Source organism: Pteropus vampyrus, unplaced genomic scaffold (genome assembly GCF_000151845.1).
Source record: "Pteropus vampyrus isolate Shadow unplaced genomic scaffold, Pvam_2.0 Scaffold471, whole genome shotgun sequence".
Taxonomy (NCBI): domain Eukaryota; kingdom Metazoa; phylum Chordata; class Mammalia; order Chiroptera; family Pteropodidae; genus Pteropus; species Pteropus vampyrus.
Genome location: NW_011889252.1, coordinates 647654 through 667732, shown reverse-complemented (window position 1 = coordinate 667732; position 20079 = coordinate 647654). Strand labels below are relative to the sequence as shown.

General features: G+C 38.0%; 1 protein-coding gene across 1 annotated transcript in view; it reads left to right on the top strand.

Annotated features, from left to right (window-relative positions):
• SCN8A (sodium voltage-gated channel alpha subunit 8) overlaps positions 1-20079 on the top strand; it is a 180167-nt gene that overhangs the window by 63580 nt on the left and 96508 nt on the right. The window contains exon 4 of the mRNA XM_023524541.1: positions 18980-19098. Coding sequence (XP_023380309.1) covers positions 18980-19098 — 119 coding nt within the window. The remainder of the gene's footprint in view (positions 1-18979; positions 19099-20079) is intronic.

The window sequence follows — 20079 nt, the reverse complement described above, 5'->3', positions numbered from 1 at the left end:
CCCTTTTTTATTATGTAATGCTGCCCTTTTTTTTTTATCTCTTATTATAGCCTTTGTTTTAAAGTCTATTTTATCTGATATAAGTATTGCTACTCTGGCTTTTTTTTTTTCATTTCCATTTACGTGAAATATCTTTTTCCATCCCTTTACTTTCAGTCTGTGAGTGTCATTTGCTCTGAAGTAGGTCTCTTGTAGACAACATATGCATGGGTCTTGTTTTCTTATCCATTCAGTTACCTTATGTCTTTTGATTGGAGCATTTAATCCGTTTACATTTAAAGTGATTACTGATAGGTACATTGTTACTGTCATTGTACTATTCATATTTGTTATTTCTATTTTCTTTTTTACCCCTTCTCTTTTTATAGAAGATCCTTTAACATTTCTTGTAATGCTGGCTTGTTGGTGATGAATTCCTTAAGCTTTTTTTTGTCTGGGAATCTCTTTATTTCACCTTCCATTTTAATCGAAAGCCTTGCTGGGTAGAGTATCCGTGGTTGTAGATTCTTGTTTTTCATAACTTTGAATATTTCTTGCCATTCCTTCTGGCCTGCAAAGTTTCCATTGAAAAGTCAGCAGACATTCTTATGGTGCTACCCTTGTAAGTAACTAGCTTCCTTTCTCTTGCTGCTTTTAAGATTCTCTCTTTGTCTTTGACCTTTGGCATTTTAATTATGACATGCCTTGGTGTAGGTCTGTCTGAATTCCTCTTGTTTGAAACTCTTTGTGCTTCCTGAACTTGTATATCTAATTCCTTTGCCAGGTTAGGGAAGTTTTCTGTCATTATTTCTTCAAATAGAGTCTCAATCCTTTGCTTTCTCTCTTCCTCTTCTGTTACTCCTATGATTCAGATATTTTTACACTTCCTGTTGTCCTAGAGGTCTCTTACACTATCCTCATTTTTTAAAATTCCTTTTTCTTTTTGTTGTTCTGATTGGGTGTATTCATCTACCTTGTCACCAATTCACTAATTCAGCCTTCTGCTTCATCCAATCTACTGTTGAATCCTTCTGGTGTATTCTTCATTTCCATTATCATATTCCTCATTTCTGTCTGGTTTCTATGTCTGTTTTTATGCTCTCATTGTACTCATCCATTCTCACCATAAGTTCATTGAGCATCCTCATAACCGTTATTCTGAACTCTGACTCTGGTAGGTTGCTTACCTCCATTTCATTTAGCTTATTTTTTGGAGTTTTCTCTTGTTGTTTCATTTGTGGCATGTTTCTTTGTTTTCTCATTTTATTAGCCTCTCTATGTTCTTTTCTATATGTCAGGAATATTTGTTTCATTTCTCAGCCTTGGCCAGATGGCCTAATGTGGAAGGTGTCCTGTGTGGTCCAGTGGCACACTTTCCCTGACCCCTTGTGCCAGGAGCTCTGGGGATGACCTTTGTGTGGGTTGTGTGTGATCTTTTGTTGTCACCAAGCCTCTATTGTTAGTAGATCAGTGGGTGGGATTAACGTTCAGGCTTACTAATTGTGGGAATTGGCTGCACCCTCAGGATAAGAGTTGTTGTGTGGGGGCTGACCCCACTGAGTGGGATTTGCCCTAGCAGGCTTGTGTATTTGTTGCAGCTACCCTTTGTATGTTTCACCACTAGAACCAGTCAGGAGTTACTCCATTGTGATCTGGTGCCAGCCTCCAGATGCGTTCGTTTTGTGGCCCCTTGGGAGGTGCTCTCCCATAGGCCAAGGTTAGCCACTGCTTTTGATTGCTCAGGGCTACCCGGTGAGAACTAAAAAGTGATCGCCGAACATTGTTGCCTATGCTGGATCTATAGGTAAGTGGAAGAGACAATGCTATAGGCAGCTCTCGGTTATTCCCTGTCCCTGACCTATGGCAGTTTAGCAGAGTGACCAGTGCTCCTCAAGGCCTGATACTGCCTATCAGCTGCCTGTAAGTCTCGGAAACTGGATGAGCCTCTGAGTGATATGCGTGTTGGGTGGCGCAGGGACCCTGGAAGTCTCCTGGATCTATTGAGTAAATTTCCCCCTGCCACTACAGTATCAGTTTACATGCCCAAGCTATCTCTGTGGCTCGCTGTACAAGTTTCCACTTGTAGCAAGTTCAACTGCTGCCCACCCTGAACCTAAATGCACTACCCCAGAGCAGTGGCAGCTGCCTATCAGTGTGCAGTGGGCACTTTGTGTACTGGATGGGGCAGGAGCTCAGGGAGTCAAGGGCTGTCAGGCTGATACAGACCCCTGCAATCCCCTTAAGAGATATTGTTGCTCGTACAGGCAGCAGTGGTCTGTCCATAACTGTGTTAAGAGACAACTTTTACCTGACTTCTAGGATGTGTGTTATTAGCTAATCACCTTAGCCATAAAATTCCATAACTTTTAGGAATTAGTCTCTGATGATTTTCCAGAGTGTGAGTTATGAAATCTTATTCTAATAAAAATTGACCCTATGAATGGGTTATTTAATAATGACCATTTGAATGTTGTAGGATGTCTCAAGATTACAGTGATATTGATCATCTTCTGACAATGTTTTAAATTAACCATATTTTAAATTCTTACTTAGTCAAGGAGAGTAAGACTGTGGCATCATTACACAGAGGGATGCTTACTGTTTCCAAATTCACATGAGTTGTAAACTCTTTACATATTATTCATCACATATAACCCTGTTCGTCACAATTCAAGTTTAGGATTGCTCCATTATATGACAATTTCTGCCAGTATTTTTCCAAATTCTAACAGTATTTTTGGTACAAGCTCTGAAGAGGCGCTCCTATTCCAGACACTTTGTTGCAGTATATTGACTAAGTTAGAATAAAAGATTCCTTCAGTTTCAGAGAATGAGATATCCAATCAGCTAACCATGGTCAATTCCTCTCCCTGTGTCTTTGACCCCATTCATGCCTTCCTACCTTCTCTAGAACTTTACTCTCTCAGTTGTCCCCTGTCTTTTTTGTACTTTTCAATCTTTCTCTCTCATATTGATTCTTTCCCCTCAGCCTGTAAACCTACTCAATGCCTCTCCCATCCTAATGAATCTTCACTTGACCTCAGCTCCTCAGCTAATCTGATCTCTTTTCTCATGCCATTGAAGCTTTTAAAGAGTAGCCTTTACTCATCATCACCACCTGTACATCTCCCACCCACTCCTCCATCCTTGCAGCCTGATTCCACATCCTCACCTCTCTACTGACATTCTTGAGATAAGATCCTCTATTTCAAATTGCCAAATCTAACAGACATTTTTGCGGTTCTTATCTCACTGAACCTCTCTGCTATATTTGACAGTGTTGATTACTCCCTGATTCTTGCAGCTCTTTGCTTTTTTGGACTAATTCTCCTTATATCTCAGACTATTCCTTCTCTTTTTCTTTCATTTTATCCACCTTTCCCTTAAATATTAATAATCCCCTGGGTTCATTCCTTGGCCTATGTTCCTCCCGTTTGGCATGCTCTCCCTGGGTAATCTTATCCATTCTCTCAGTACACTTGAATCTGCATCTTTAGCCTAGAACACTCCTTAAATATTCAACACCTTGCCAGGCGTCTCTATCTGGATTTCCTGCAGGTAACTCAGTATGTTCAAAACCAAACTCATTTTCTCTCCTCAAACCTGCTTATTTTCTTTCATCTGCTATTTTAGTTGATGACACTACTCAAATTCTAGATATCGTCAACTCTTCAATTTTCTGCCGTCCTTGAGGATTAGCAATATTAGGGAACTCTCAGTAGAATATTGCACATTTCTACAGGTAAGAAAAAATGGTGGCTCAGAAATGTTAATTTACTTGCCTAAGTTCCCTCGACTTGTGTGGAGTAGAGCCAGGTTTTAGTTCCAGGGATGTGTGGCTTTAACACCCATGGTCTTTCTCTCATGCCATGCTATCTCTATGGAGTATATTGCAGAATGATCTTTTGTTTTCTATTACCATTTTTAGATAATTTTATATCATTTTGTACTGCCTCAAAATGAGTTAGTGGGTTTTTTTAGTTCATTTTATTTCACTTTATATCTCCAGGTTGATTTCTAAGACATGGAAAAGATTAGAATACTTTTTGAACAAAATTAACATATATGGGCAGATGAGTTAAAGGGTGTTTAAATTATACACACCTAGTAGATAGTTGGATATAGTTATAGGTTAGTTGATTTTAGCCGTATCATTTCCTCATGTGTAAGAGATTCAATCATACATTCAACAAACTTGTATGAACTGTCTACTTTGGGCTAGATGAGCATCATATGATGTACTCTGCTTGCTACGCTGAGAAAGTCACAGTAGTTAGAATGTCAGGGTCCATTGAGAGATAACAGACATGTAAACAAGAAAATGACCATACTATTACCTGTTCTAAAGAAGTATGTACAAAGTATTGTAGGGACACACAGTAAGGAAGGGTAATTCTGTCTGAGAGAATTGAATAGGGCCATCTTCAGAGTGGAGATGATATTTGGGCTGGCCCTTAAAGTTTTACAGTCTGGTAAAAAAAAAAAATTTATTTGTTGGAGAAGAGACCAAAGGGTAATTCAGGTATAAAGAACAACAGTACATGCAAAGGCAGAAAGCATGAGAAAGATTGAATTGTTTGAACACTGAGTTTAGTTCTGACTAAAGCATAGGGTATGGTTTGGTAAGACAGATAAAGCTAGCGAGGCAGGTTGGGTCCCAATAGTGTACGTGCTAAGCAGATTTTATTTTCTTCCACTTCAGAGTTCTCAGGTCTGACGTAACTTCTGGGGCCCATTTTGAGTCAGTGCAGCTATACAGAGTCCAGTGACTCTGGACTCTTGGTCTGGCTTGTGCATAGATGCCTTACTGGATTATACCAAGTTTGTGGATACTACCTGAGGTGAATGTTAACCCTTGCAGTCTTCTAATGGCCACCCCATGTTTGGAGCCAAAGAGCAGAATGAGTAGCAGTAGTCTGTGATAGCAGTGGCATCATCATAATCACAACATTTATTGAGTGCTTATTCTGTGCCAGGCACTGTATTAAGGACTTTTCGTGAATTTTCATTTAATTCTCGTAACAGCCTGGTAAAGTAGGTACTATTAATCATTTTCCCTATTTTATCAGCAAGAAATCTGAGCCATAGCAACCTAAGTAAGTTGCCTAAGATCATGATAGTTAATAAACAACAGAGCTGGCTCTTCAACCCAGGTCTTGTGGCCTCAAAGCCTCTAAACCACTCTGCTTGGCTGCTTTCTAAGAGAGAGGAGAGTGAGAATAGAGTCTAGAATATGAATACAGTGAATCGAGGGGTTAATATGCTTTACATAATAAACCCGCATTTTGCTCTACCTTAGAGCAGCTGCAGTCTGTGCACCTAAGAGGGTGAAGGGGAAGGAGTTCAAGGCAAACTCATACTGAAGGACAGTGAGGAAGAGTGGCCACGTAGGAGGTTCAGAGCTGCCCTGCCTTGGGGAGCATCATCGTGCTGGCTCAGGACTGAAGCAGGTGTACAGCACTGCTGTTCTGACAGGTATGGCTTCCTGTGAGCAGGACGTGGGCAGGAAGGGTATCAGCTGCTCCAAAGGTGGGTTGGAGGGCATGGGGTTACAAGGTCAAACCAAATGAGAAAGTGCAGAAATACCTAGAAAATTGTAAAGCCACAAACAGATGTGATTCTAGAATTATCTTCATTAAGCTTAACTCGGGGAAAAAAGACTATAAAGAGCTGTGTGATCTCTGAGGCATATGCATGAGCTTTTCTTTTTGCCAAATTTAAAGGGATTAAATAAAAGAGATTCCTTCCTTGATCTGTGGATTGGACCAGATGACCTGGTGTGGGTACAAGAGTTCAGAGCTGGAAGCCAGGACACCTGGACCCTACCTAGTAACTCCTACTCTCCAGCTCTGTGGCCATAGCTCGGGCAGAGCACTCTGTGCTCGGCTTCTTGACTATAAAGTGAGGAGTTAGGTTCAATACACATTTCTGAAGCATTTTAAAATCGCACTGTGGTGTGATAATTAAGAGTATAGCCCTTGGAGTTAGACTGCCTCAGTTCAATTCTAAGTTTCACCACTTAATAACTTTGTAGTCTTAGGTAAGTTACTTAATCTTTCTTCCTCAATTTCATCATTTGTAAAATAGTACCTACTTCATGGAGTGGTTGCTGTGAGACAGTCGTATAAAGCATCTGAGTAGGGTGTCTGCCACAGAGTAAATGCTTAATACATGTTGAATGTTATTCTTCAAATAGACTTGTAGGTACAATTTTCAATGACGAAAGGAATAAAACAATAAATAGAGGATGTAGAGCTCTCTCTTGCTCAATCCTCAGTGTAATGGAATAGAGACTTGGAAGGTGAAGACTCTGAATTTGCATATAGTTCAAATAGAAGTCCAAGCCTAAAGGGAAAAAATTGGCTTATGTGCCCATGTCCTGTTTTAGTTCAGTATATCTAAGGCCATCTGGGTACCAGGACAGAGGTACTCTGGAAATTTAGGCCAGTTGTGCTTTTGCTAGAGCCTTTCCTGGGACATGCTAGGACTATAATTGTGATTTTACTAGTCTAAAGTAGAATCTGTATAGAGTCAGCATTATATTTTCCTTTATTAAAACAGGGAAAATGTGAAAGGACATTTGTGGCCTGCTGTATTGGCTGAATAGATAGGTACTCAGAAGCAAATGCCAAATTGCTGTTTATTAGTGGACAACTGGCTACTGCTGTCATCACTGCTATAGCTGTTCTTCAGATCAGCTGTATTTATGTTATTATTGGATAGAAGAGGGCTTCTCTGTGCATGCACACTTTAAAATCAATAGGCAGAAAGGATTTGCCCCTGGTAGAAGGTGCCAGAATTAAACATTTATAATTTAACAATTAAGAATTTATAGTTAGGCAGGAAAGAGCTAACAACAATTGTAAGTCAAACTGTCCAGTTGCCTGGTTCAGAAGAGGTACATAGGTCTGGGAGCATAAGGTAATATGATGAGTTAGTGGTTTTTTTTAGTTCATTTTATGTCACTTTATATCTCCAGATTGATTTCTAAGACATGGAAAAGATTAGAATACTTTTTGAACAAAATTAACATATATGGGCAGATGAGTTAAAGGGTGTTTAAATTATACACACCTAGTAGATAGTTGGATATAGTTATAGGTTAGTTGATTTTAGCTGTATCATTTCCTCATGTGTAAGAGATTCAATCATACATTCAACAAACTTGTATGAACTGTCTACTTTGGGCTAGATGAGCATCATATGATGTACTCTGCTTGCTACGCTGAGAAAGTCACAGTAGTTAGAATGTCAGGGTCCATTGAGAGATAACAGACATGTAAACAAGAAAATGACCATACTATTAACTGTTCTAAAGAAGTATGTACAAAGTATTGTAGGGACACACAGTAAGGAAGGGTAATTCTGTCTGAGAGAATTGAATAGGGCCATCTTCAGAGTGGAGATGATATTTGGGCTGGCCCTTAAAGTATTACAGTCTGGTAAAAAAAAAAATTTATTTGTTGGAGAAGAGACCAAAGGGTAATTCAGGTATAAAGAACAACAGTACATGCAAAGGCAGAAAGCATGAAAAAGATTGAATTGTTTGAACACTGAGTTTAGTTCTGACTAAAGCATAGGGTATGGTTTGGTAAGACAGATAAAGCTAGAGAGGCAGGTTGGGTCCCAATAGTGTACGTGCTAAGCAGATTTTATTTTCTTCCACTTCAGAGTTCTCAGGTCTGACGTAACTTCTGGGGCCCATTTTGAGTCAGTGCAGCTATACAGAGCCCAGTGACTCTGGACTCTTGGTCTGGCTTGTGCACAGATGCCTTACTGGATTATACCAAGTTTGTGGATACTACCTGAGGTGAATGTTAACCCTTGCAGTCTTCTAATGGCCACCCCATGTTTGGAGCCAAAGAGCAGAATGAGTAGCAGTAGTCTGTGATAGCAGTGGCATCATCATAATCACAACATTTATTGAGTGCTTATTCTGTGCCAGGCACTGTATTAAGGACTTTTCGTGAATTTTCATTTAATTCTCGTAACAGCCTGGTAAAGTAGGTACTATTAATCATTTTCCCTATTTTATCAGCAAGAAATCTGAGCCATAGCAACCTAAGTAAGTTGCCTAAGATCATGATAGTTAATAAACAACAGAGCTGGCTCTTCAACCCAGGTCTTGTGGCCTCAAAGCCTCTAAACCACTCTGCTTGGCTGCTTTCTAAGAGAGAGGAGAGTGAGAATAGAGTCTAGAATATGAATACAGTGAATCGAGGGGTTAATATGCTTTACATAATAAACCCGCATTTTGCTCTACCTTAGAGCAGCTGCAGTCTGTGCACCTAAGAGGGTGAAGGGGAAGGAGTTCAAGGCAAACTCATACTGAAGGACAGTGAGGAAGAGTGGCCACGTAGGAGGTTCAGAGCTGCCCTGCCTTGGGGAGCATCATCGTGCTGGCTCAGGACTGAAGCAGGTGTACAGCACTGCTGTTCTGACAGGTATGGCTTCCTGTGAGCAGGACGTGGGCAGGAAGGGTATCAGCTGCTCCAAAGGTGGGTTGGAGGGCATGGGGTTACAAGGTCAAACCAAATGAGAAAGTGCAGAAATACCTAGAAAATTGTAAAGCCACAAACAGATGTGATTCTAGAATTATCTTCATTAAGCTTAACTCGGGGAAAAAAGACTATAAAGAGCTGTGTGATCTCTGAGGCATATGCATGAGCTTTTCTTTTTGCCAAATTTAAAGGGATTAAATAAAAGAGATTCCTTCCTTGATCTGTGGATTGGACCAGATGACCTGGTGTGGGTACAAGAGTTCAGAGCTGGAAGCCAGGACACCTGGACCCTACCTAGTAACTCCTACTCTCCAGCTCTGTGGCCATAGCTCGGGCAGAGCACTCTGTGCTCGGCTTCTTGACTATAAAGTGAGGAGTTAGGTTCAATACACATTTCTGAAGCATTTTAAAATCGCACTGTGGTGTGATAATTAAGAGTATAGCCCTTGGAGTTAGACTGCCTCAGTTCAATTCTAAGTTTCACCACTTAATAACTTTGTAGTCTTAGGTAAGTTACTTAATCTTTCTTCCTCAATTTCATCATTTGTAAAATAGTACCTACTTCATGGAGTGGTTGCTGTGAGACAGTCGTATAAAGCATCTGAGTAGGGTATCTGCCACAGAGTAAATGCTTAATACATGTTGAATGTTATTATTTCTTCAAATAGACTTGTAGGTACAATTTTCAGTGACGAAAGGAATAAAACAATAAATAGAGGATGTAGAGCTCTCTCTTGCTCAATCCTCAGTGTAATGGAATAGAGACTTGGAAGGTGAAGACTCTGAATTTGCATATAGTTCAAATAGAAGTCCAAGCCTAAAGGGAAAAAATTGGCTTATGTGCCCATGTCCTGTTTTAGTTCAGTATATCTAAGGCCATCTGGGTACCAGGACAGAGGTACTCTGGAAATTTAGGCCAGTTGTGCTTTTGCTAGAGCCTTTCCTGGGACATGCTAGGACTATAATTGTGATTTTACTAGTCTAAAGTAGAATCTGTATAGAGTCAGCATTATATTTTCCTTTATTAAAACAGGGAAAATGTGAAAGGACATTTGTGGCCTGCTGTATTGGCTGAATAGATAGGTACTCAGAAGCAAATGCCAAATTGCTGTTTATTAGTGGACAACTGGCTACTGCTGTCATCACTGCTATAGCTGTTCTTCAGATCAGCTGTATTTATGTTATTATTGGATAGAAGAGGGCTTCTCTGTGCATGCACACTTTAAAATCAATAGGCAGAAAGGATTTGCCCCTGGTAGAAGGTGCCAGAATTAAACATTTATAATTTAACAATTAAGAATTTATAGTTAGGCAGGAAAGAGCTAACAACAATTGTAAGTCAAACTGCCCAGTTGCCTGGTTCAGAAGAGGTACATAGGTCTGGGAGCATAAGGTAATATGTTAGGTTTAGGCATGCAAGAGTTTAAGGCTAGAGGAGTCAGCTATAAATGAGAGTATTAGGCTGTTTCAGAGCTCAAAACAGTTAAGATCTAGGTTCCAAACTCTGTGAGACAGTCATAAATCAGTGTCAATACAGTGATAGCCGGATAGACTCAAAGAATATCTGTTCCCAGCTGCCCTCTGGGAGATTAGCTAAATCTCTGAGCCCATAGGTCTTCATTATAGCCAGAAGGTCGTTAGTTAGGTACCTGTAGGTTATCTTTGCCCTAATTGAGATGATGACCTACCAGGAGAGGGAGAACTTGTTTGAGTGGAGAGCCACTCTCTTGGGCCATATGTCCCACAGCAAACCAGGGACTGGATAAAAAAAGTTTCTCTAAGAAGCTGTCAGTTCTGTGACATAATCCACCCCTGCATTGAGTACTCTTTTTCATAATGTCTTTTTATCTTTAAATACCCTTTATTATTGTAATTTACACTTTTTTGTGTGGTTAAAAAAAATTAATCCATTCCTGGGGTAAGTATGGGGAGATGTTAATAAGTCGGCTGCAGTGCAGTCCTGTGGTAACTCTGTATGTTCACTGTATTGCATTTGCAGTATGCTAACGTTTGTTGGATATATATGTGAATGTGCTTGTACCTGGCCTTGCACAATGCCCTTCCCCTTATTGTGGACCTTAAAAAGAATATATCTCACCCTGAGTTAGCAATGGCAATGCTCCTCCATCATGTACTCCAAGGCCCACATTGCTCATTAGAAATGAAAAGCCTGAGCTTTTCCGAAGGCTCATTTTATGCCTGCATGACACATTTATTCATACTCCATGCCATAACTCGTTAAGAGCTTTTCTTCCGCTCTTAATGGGCCTTGTGCTCAAACACATTCAGTGGCTGTTGTTATAAACTGATATTTCCTCTTGGGTACTAAACCACAATTCAATTTTAATTTCCCTCTTAATTCATGTACTTCACAAAGATCTAATTTAATACAGATTAGGTAAAACATTATTGGACATCATGGGCACCAAGTGACTGTTGCTTAAGAAGTATGCTTGTAAGAATCCAATGCTGCTGTCCTTCCCAACTGCTCCTGGTCTTTAAAGGATCTGGTGTTGGAGCACAGTGCTGAACAAGAGACAAATCTCTTTTTCTGGATTCTCACAAGCAGTTTATCGATGATTACTGAGATTTAATCAGTATATGTATGGCTTAAAAATTCTTTTATGTATTATTTTTAAACATCAACTCATCACCAATTATCCCTATTCATTCTCTCTCCCATAGCCACTGTCCTGCCAGGAACAGGGGATAGAAGTAGGGGAGATAGAGCAGGAAGAAGTGGGTGGTGCAGTTCTGCCATGGGTCTGCTCCACGCTGCCCCTGCCCACATAAGTGTAGTTTTCAGGATGCTATCTAGCACTGTTCACCCTGCACTTGACAGTTTCAGTTGAAGGAGCAAAATAACCAATTCAGGAGAGTTCTATCAGGATGTAACATGAAAGAATAAATAATAATAGGCTCTCTCCTCAAAAGTATGGTTTTCTGCTTTGTTGCACTTAATCTTGGATGCTTTGGTATATTTTCTAAATCATAGATGTCAGAGCTGCTAGGGACTTGGGTACACCCATCAGCCAGCCCTCTCTCTCATTTTATTGGCAAGGAAAATGAGTTCCGGAGAGATATAGTGGCTCACCCAGGCTATTTAGCTAGGTAGAAGCTGGTGAAGAAGGAGAACTCAAGTATTTTTAGCACAAAATGACCTAAGAGATGATCTGTTGGTTCCCAAATCCCGGTGAGCACAGACATCTCTGCAGCTACTTAATCAGAACCTCTGGGGTGGGATTCATGAATTTGCATTTTGTAAAAAGCCATCCAGATCATTCTAATGCAACCATTCTGGCCTAGGTCAGGAAGTGGTGTTAGTGTATACCAGGGATCAGCCAACTCTGGCCCATTGGCCACATCAGCTCTGCCATTTGTTTTTGTATGGCCCATGAGCTAAGAAGGTTTTGCATTTTCAAATGGTTGGAGAATAGTCAGAAGAATAATATTTTATGATGTGTGAAAATTATATGAAACTTAAGTATCCTTGTCCATAAAATAATGTTTTATTGTAACACAGCCACTCTTGTTTACATGTTGTCTGTGGTTACTTTTACACGACAGTGGCAGAGTTGAGTTGTTGCAATAGAGACTATTGGGCCTACAGAGCCTATCATATTTACTACTTGGCCCTTTATAAAGGTTTACTGATCTCTAACATATACTATTGTGACTCTCACATAAGCACTGCAGGCACCAGTGTTAAAAGAGATTCCTAAACTTTGAGTACTTGTGTTGGTCCATCTTGCTTTATGCAGAAGAAGTTGTTATGAAAAACTGCATATAAATTAAGTATATATAAATCTAATTATTTTAACAATAAAGTATGTTTTATTGTAATGTGACTTGCTTCTTAAAGTATAGAGGATTCACTTTTATTTCAGGGGGTTTAGTGTGGACTAGATGTTTATTCAAATAGAAAAGAGATCTGTTTTTATACTTGATGAAAGATACTAGATGTAATATTTAGAAAGGAGGGATGGTACACTATTTCGATTCTATGTGCAGTATTTAGTACCCAAATTAATTATGAAATTTCTACTTCACACATAGAATGTCTTTAATAAAGCCTTTATACTTATATAAAACTATGCTTTTTGAATTCAGTAATGATAACTAGTATCCCTCAGGGTCACCGGTCTCCTTCTTGCCAAGTCATCACTGTACCAATTCAGAATCCTAGCCACCTCTTAGTTTTTCTTCAACCATGGTCTAACAATTTCAATTTCCTAATGCCTTCCTTTTCTTTTTCCTCTTCTCCTTTTCTCTCACCTCAGGCATACAAGCATTTGTTTATTAACCAATCAGCAGACATTTTTTGAGTACCTGTTCTATGCCAGGAACTGCGAAGGCACTGATTCTGTGATAGGAAATACCCTCGATAGTACCTCTAGCCCTATCTTTCCATCATGACCAAACAAAAAGACAAGAGAAATGGAAGGTGCAGAGCAGGTTACTTTTAAAAATCCTGTTGCCCATCTCGTTCTAAGGCAGGTCGGTGATTTTGCAAAGACCTTGTGGTTTTTAGATCCTGGGACACCAGCCAGTGCTTCTTTCATTGTTCCTTAGGCTTTTATGTAGTGGACCCCAGGGGCTCAAATTTCTCATTCACCAGAGAATCCATCCCCCACACCAGTTTCATTCTCTGCCATATTGCCCCTAAATTACCTCTCAATCTGGCACAGTAGAAACTGTAAAGAGGCTCTAAACTTGGCATAATATACTGCTCTTTGCTGCGTGACCTTCGATAGGTGGTGTACCTCTCCTGAGCTTTTGTAAAATACATAGAGGATAATAATCCCTCCTTCACCCATACTTCACAGGAATATTATGAGGTTGAATGAGGAGGTTATTTAAAAGGCTTGACATTTTCATAAAGGGAGTTGCTATAGAAACACAGAGGAGTACAAGTACTTAAGAGAGGTGGTTTTGGGAAAGTCCTGGCTCTTTGTTTCTTTGGGAAGCCAAATTATGGAAGAGTCATAGTTCGGCTCTTGACCTGTTTCAGCCTAACTCAAGGTCTACTCTTTCCTCTTGCTTTTAGGATTAGGCTTTCCCTGCAGCAGACCCCACCAGAGCGAAAACACTAGGGATGGTGCATTGAGTGTTTCCAGAATGTATATAGCTTAATACCTGCACTGCTTTTTTGCTGGGGAGAGAATGGTGTGACTCTGCCAGATTAAGAAAGGAAGGAATAGAAGATGAAAGGAATTAAAAAAGAAAAACCTGCCAGCAACTGTTTATTGGGAGCTAATGGGTTGAGTGTTGTATTGGAAAATGGTTAAAAACCTAGTCAGGGGTAGAGGGCGGGGATGAAGGGGAAGGTAAAAAAAGTAAAAGATTGGGGAGTAATGAAAGACACATACTCTGAGTATAATAGGAGTTCAGAAAAGGAAGAGCTCAGAGTACTTGAAAAGGAAGAGCTCAGAGTACATGAAAAATTTGAGACCTCAGTCCAAATTCAAAATAATTACCTCTGTGAGAAGGAAAGGATGTATTTGGAGAGGAGTGCAGAAATGAGCACAGTTAGTAAGGCATTATTTCTTAGGCTAAACTAATGGATACATAGATGTTTATGGTGTCATTTTTAGACCTCTTTATATATCGTATTTCTTTAATGGTTCATGTTTTTGTGGGTTTTGTTTTTTAATTCATGCTAGAAAATTCACCATTTTAAATTATATGATTCATTGCTTTTTTAGCGTATTTACAAGGTTGTGCAACTATAAGCACTAATTTCAGAATGTTTTTATTACCTTAAAAAGACTCATTAGCAGTGACACCACCTTCCCCCAATTCCCTTCCCCATCCAGGCCCTGGGCAACCATAATCAAATTTCTGTCATAGATTTGCCTACTCTGGACATTTTGTATAAATGGAATCATGCAACATGATGCCATTTCTATGAAATGGAAACCTTTTGTGTCTGAATTCTTTTCAAGATTCATCCATATTGTAGCATGTATAAATACTTCATTTTTTCTCCCCTCCCTCACCCTTAGCCCAGATGTCTGTTTTTCAAAAAGCTCTTCAAATCATTCTGAAGTTCAGAATGGGTTAGGAACCACTTTTAGCTATTACTAGTCTTAATTTTATTATTTGGGTTGGAATAAAGCTGATTTTTAAAAATTGATCATTAACATTTCCTGGGTACTTTTCAGATAATAATGTTTGTATTTTTGATTGTGATAAAATATGTATAACATAAAATTTACCATTTTAACCATTCTTAAGTGCACAATTCAGTGGTATTAAATATATTCACCATATTGTACAACTATCACCACTGTCCATTTCCAGAACTTTTTCATCATCCCAAAGAGAAACTCTGTACCCATTAAACAATAACTCTCCATTGCCCCTGCCCCAACTTGCCCCTGGCAAGTTCTCTTCTATTTTCTGTCTCTATGAATTTGCCTATTCTGTGTACCGCATATAAGTGGAGTCATATAATATTTGTCCTTTGTGTCTGGCTTATTTCACTTAGCATAATGTCTTCAAGCCTCATTCATATTGTAGCATATATCATTCCTTTTTAAGACTGAGTAATATTCCATTATATGGCTATACCAAATTTGATTTATCCATTCGTCAGTTGATAGACATTTAGGTTATTTATACTTTTAGGATATTTCAAACAAGGCTTTTATGAATATTTATGTATAAGTTTTGGTATGAACAGCTGTTTTCAATTCTCCTGGGTATACATCTAGGAGTAGAATTGCTGGGTCACATGGTAACTCTATGTTTAACTTTTGAGGAACTGCCAAACTTTTCCAAACTGGCCTCACCATTTACATCCCTGCGCATAGTGTATGAAGATTCCAAGTTCTTCATATCCTTGATAACACTTGTTATTTTCCATTTAAAAAAAAATATATAACCATCCTAATGAGTGGGAAGTAGTATCTCATTGTGGTTTTATTTCCCTAATGACTAATGATATGGAACATCTTTTCATGTGTTTATCGACTGTTTTGAAGAGATGTCTGTTCAAATCCTTTGCCCATTTTTAAATTGGATTATTTGTCTTTACTTTGGAATTTTAAGAATTTTGTAGGTTGTCTTTTCACTTTCTTGATAGTGTCATTTGTTACACAAGTTTTGAATTTTGATGAAGTTTAGTTTATCAACTTTTTCTTTGGTTGCTTGTGCTGTAAGTGTCATCTCTGACACTTGTCTAATCCCAAGATGTGAGCATTCATATCTCTTTTTTTCTGTTAAGAGTTTTATAGTTTTAGCTCTTACATTTAGGTCTTTGATCCATTTTAGTTAATTTTTACATAGAATGTGAGGTAGAGGTCCAAATTCTTTCTTCTGCAGGTGGCTACCCAGTTTTTTTTGTTGAAGAGACTATTCTTTCTCCTTTGAGTTGTCTTGGCATCCTTATCAAAAATCAATTGACTGTAGATATATAGGTTTATTTCTGGACTCTAAAGTCTATTCTCTTAATCTATATGGCTATCGTTATATTAGTACTAGTCTTGAATACTATAGCTTCATAATAAGCTTTGAAATGGGGATATGTGAGTCCTCAACCTTGTCTTTATTTTTCAAGATTGTTTTGGCTATTCTGGTTCCCTTGCATTTCTATATGAATTTTAGGATCAGCTTGTTAATTTCTGCCAAAAATGGCAGTTGAAATTTTGATAGTGATTGCACAAAATTTGTATATCAATTTAGGAGTATTGTCATCTCAATAATAAGTCTTTCAATTCATGAACAAAAGATGTCTTTCCATTTATTTGGGTCTTAATTTCTTTTCTTGATGTTTTATTGTTTTCTATTTCAAGTCTTATAATTCTTTTGTTAAATTTATTCCTAGATATTTATTCTTTTGGACACTATTGTAAATGGAGTTTTCTTAATTTCATTTTTGGATTGTTTATTGCTAGTATATAGAAATACAATTGGTTTTTGTATATTGATCTTGTATCTTGATACCTTGTTAAACTTGTTTGTGAGCTTTAATAGTTTTGTGTGTATGTATTTCGTAGGGTTTTCTGTATGTAAGATCATTTCATCTGCAAATAGAAATCATTTTACTTGTTTAATTGCCTTTTCTAGAACATCCAGTACAGTGTTAAATAGAAGTGGGGAAAATGGATATCCTTGTTTTGTTCCTGATCTTAGGGGGAAAGCTTTCACTGTTATGTATGATGTTAGCTGTGGATTTTTCATAGATGCCCCTTATTAGGTTAAGGATATTCTCTTCTATTTCTACTTTATCTAGTGTTTTTATTATGAAATAGTGTTAGATTTTATCAAATACTTTTTTTCTATTAAGGTGATCATGTGGTTATTGTCCTTTATCTTATTAATATTGTTATATTATGTTGATTGATCTTCATATGTTAAACCAACTTTGTATTTCTAGGGTAAATTCCACTTGGTCATGGTATATAATCTTTTTTATGTGTTGCAGGATTTAGTTTGCTGGTATTTTGTTGAGGCTTTTCGTGTCTGTATTTGTAAGGGATATTAGTCTATAGTTTTTGTTTCTTGTGATGTCTGTAGGTTTTGTTTCAAGGCATATTCGCCTTACAGAATGAGTTGGGAAATGTACCCTTCTATTTTTTGGAAGTTTATGAAGAATTGGTATTAATTCTTCTTTTAAACATTTGGTAGAATTCATCAGTGAAGCCATCTGATCCTGGGCTTTTCTTTGTGGAGGTTCATTTTTAATGCGGAACGCAGAACAGTATTTATAGTACAATTCCATATGAAAGAGAGAGGAGTCTTTTTAAGGCTATATCTGTATGCTTGTATTTACACAGGAAAGTTCTGAAAAGATATACAAGTAGCAAAGGTTATCTTTAGGTAATGAGATAGAACTTTTAGTCTTCTGTTCCTTTCTTAAAAGCTTATGAGTATGTATTGCTTTAAATTTTAAGAACCTATTGAAAATAGCTAGCATTTGACCATTTGCTCTTCCACTCACACTGTGAGATGCTAGGGCTATGTACTTGCCACTGGCCTGTCTCCTTAGGAACTCATGGTCTAGTAGGCTCCTGCATCTCTCTTCAGCTTCACAGTCTGTTGCTCCCCTTTCTCTATGTTATCCATCAACACTGAATTATTTGTCAATTCCCTGAAAACAACCTATAGTTATTTGCTACTGTGCCTTTGTACATTCTGTGCTATTCCCTTTTCTTGCCATTCCTTCCCCCTTTATCTGCCCAATTAATATCTCTTAATCTCTACTTATCCTTTTAACACCCTTCCAAATATTAGTTACCTTCCTTTGTGAACATCTCTTAGCTCACTCTTCTCCCTTTCATTTCCCATTCAAGGCGGGGTGGCGGGGGGGACTTCCTCCTGCTGCTTCTCATATATTTTATACATATTTTCGTTATTGGAGTTTGTACTTACCCTGCATCACGATTACTAGTTCACACATACGTCTTCTCTAAAAGTACAATTTTATCCAGTTTTGTGTTCCTGGAGCTGGATAATGCTTGGCACAAAATAGGTGCTCAGTAATATTTTAATTGAATTGAGACAAGAATAGGCATTCTGGGTAGGATGAGCAATGTGAGCAAAGGCCAAAGTTAAGAATTACTGTAACATTACTAGTTTAGCAAGACAGGAAGATTCACACTGGGAAACATGGCTGAATAATTTTAGCAAGGCTGATAATGGAGGTTCTTAAAAGCCAGATAGAGCAGCCCTGGTAGGTAAATATTGGGATAAAGAACGCTTTTCACTTTTTTCAAGTATTTGCTCAAATTTCTTTCCTTCATAGGCTTTCCCTGACCACCTGCTTTAAAACTGTCACCTCTCTGGGTACTAGACTAATCAGGGAATCACTTCATAAATTATGTAAATGTATAACCACTGTGCTGTACACCTGACACTAATATAAAATAGTATCGAATGTCAACTCTAATTGGAAAATAAAAATTAAAAAAAAAAAACCGTCACCTCTCCATTCACCCTTATCCCAATACTCTTGATCTCCTTTTCCCTGATCTTTCCCCTTTTTCCATCGCATGTATCACATTCTATATAATTTACATTTTCATTACTTTTTTATTTATTGTCTGTCTTCCTTTTTGGAATATAAACTTTCCAATCAGGTTAGCCTTGTTCACTGATATTTTCCAAGCACCTAGAACATTGCCTGGCACATAGTAGGCACTCAGTAAACATTTGTCGAGTAACTGAATCCTCAATTAATGAACTTTAGCATGTTGTCCAGAGCTGGCATAGATAGCTCAGGTTTAGTTCAAATGACTTACTTCTGAGAGGAATAAGTTTATTCTGTAAAACTGCTAAAATACTGCCAGCTACTTGATATAATCTGGAGCAGGCTAGGGGCCAGGGAGGTTAGGGAAAGAGAGGTATATTGCCATAGGTTTCTTGCCTTGGAAACCAAATTGGGAAGTAAAATCATAAGTACATTTGAGTTTATTTATTTATAGCTTAGAAAAATGTTGTTTCATGTGGTGATTAATTCCCATGCTTTAATAATTTCTCTTTTTCTTTCTCCACAGACCTTTGTAGTATTAAACAGAGGAAAAACTCTCTTCAGATTTAGTGCCACGCCTGCCTTGTACATTTTAAGTCCTTTTAACCTGATAAGAAGAATAGCTATTAAAATTTTGATACATTCATATCCTTTTCTGCAAATGTGGAATGAGTGTAGCAATTGCATGGTTACTGGTGTATGTTTCTGAATTTTGACAACTGAATTATACATTAAATATTTTACCAATAGTAGTTGACTATCCTACCAGTCAGAAGTTTAAGAGTGACCTCTGCCAAATCTCGAGCTTTGAGCTTCAGCAAATTCTTTTTTCTTAGGGTATCATTGGAGTCTGGAATTTAGAGGGACAAATTAAGTTGGTAATCTTTTGCTGAAGTCTTACTTTTTAAAGTACTCAGACTTTAGTGATTTAATCCTGAGGCAAATTATTCAATTTTTTAATGTAATAAAGTCCGATGTTACAATATTTTGAAAGCTGCTTCTTAAATTACAAATAGTTGAATGAATGCTTTAGAGATCTTCCTGGAATATTTTTTTATTTCTTGAGCAGTGAGCTTTGAAAGTATCTGAGATAGTTTCTCAGATTAAATGGTCTCCTTGGTACAGATGTTTAGATTTGGATTGCAGAGTTGTTGTGAATCTTTTCTGGTATTTTTACTTCCCTTAAACAGAAAATGCCAGTTTATTCATATTGCCTGACTTGAACATCTTATTGATATAGGCGAGCATATGACAGATGAAAAATTACGTGATGGGTTTATCAACTTGGCATAGTGACTTTAAACTCTCATGGTTGGTATTTAATTTGGCAATACTTAGTCCCAGGCTTTGAATAGTATTGTATCCTCCACGTAGGACAGAGAAGCCAGCAGTCGCAACTTGGTAAATTGGTTTGCTAAGCTTTCACTACATTTTATTAACTCTAAGAATTTAGCAACCTGGTTCTGAAATCTGTGGTTTACAAGCAACATAGTTCTGAAATCTGAAGATTTATAAGGAAATAAATAATTCACAATGGACTTCTCTCCTTTTTGTGGAATCAGGAGATGGAGTATTTTTTCTCTTCTAATCAGGACATGTTATTATTCCCTGAAGAAAAATCCAGCC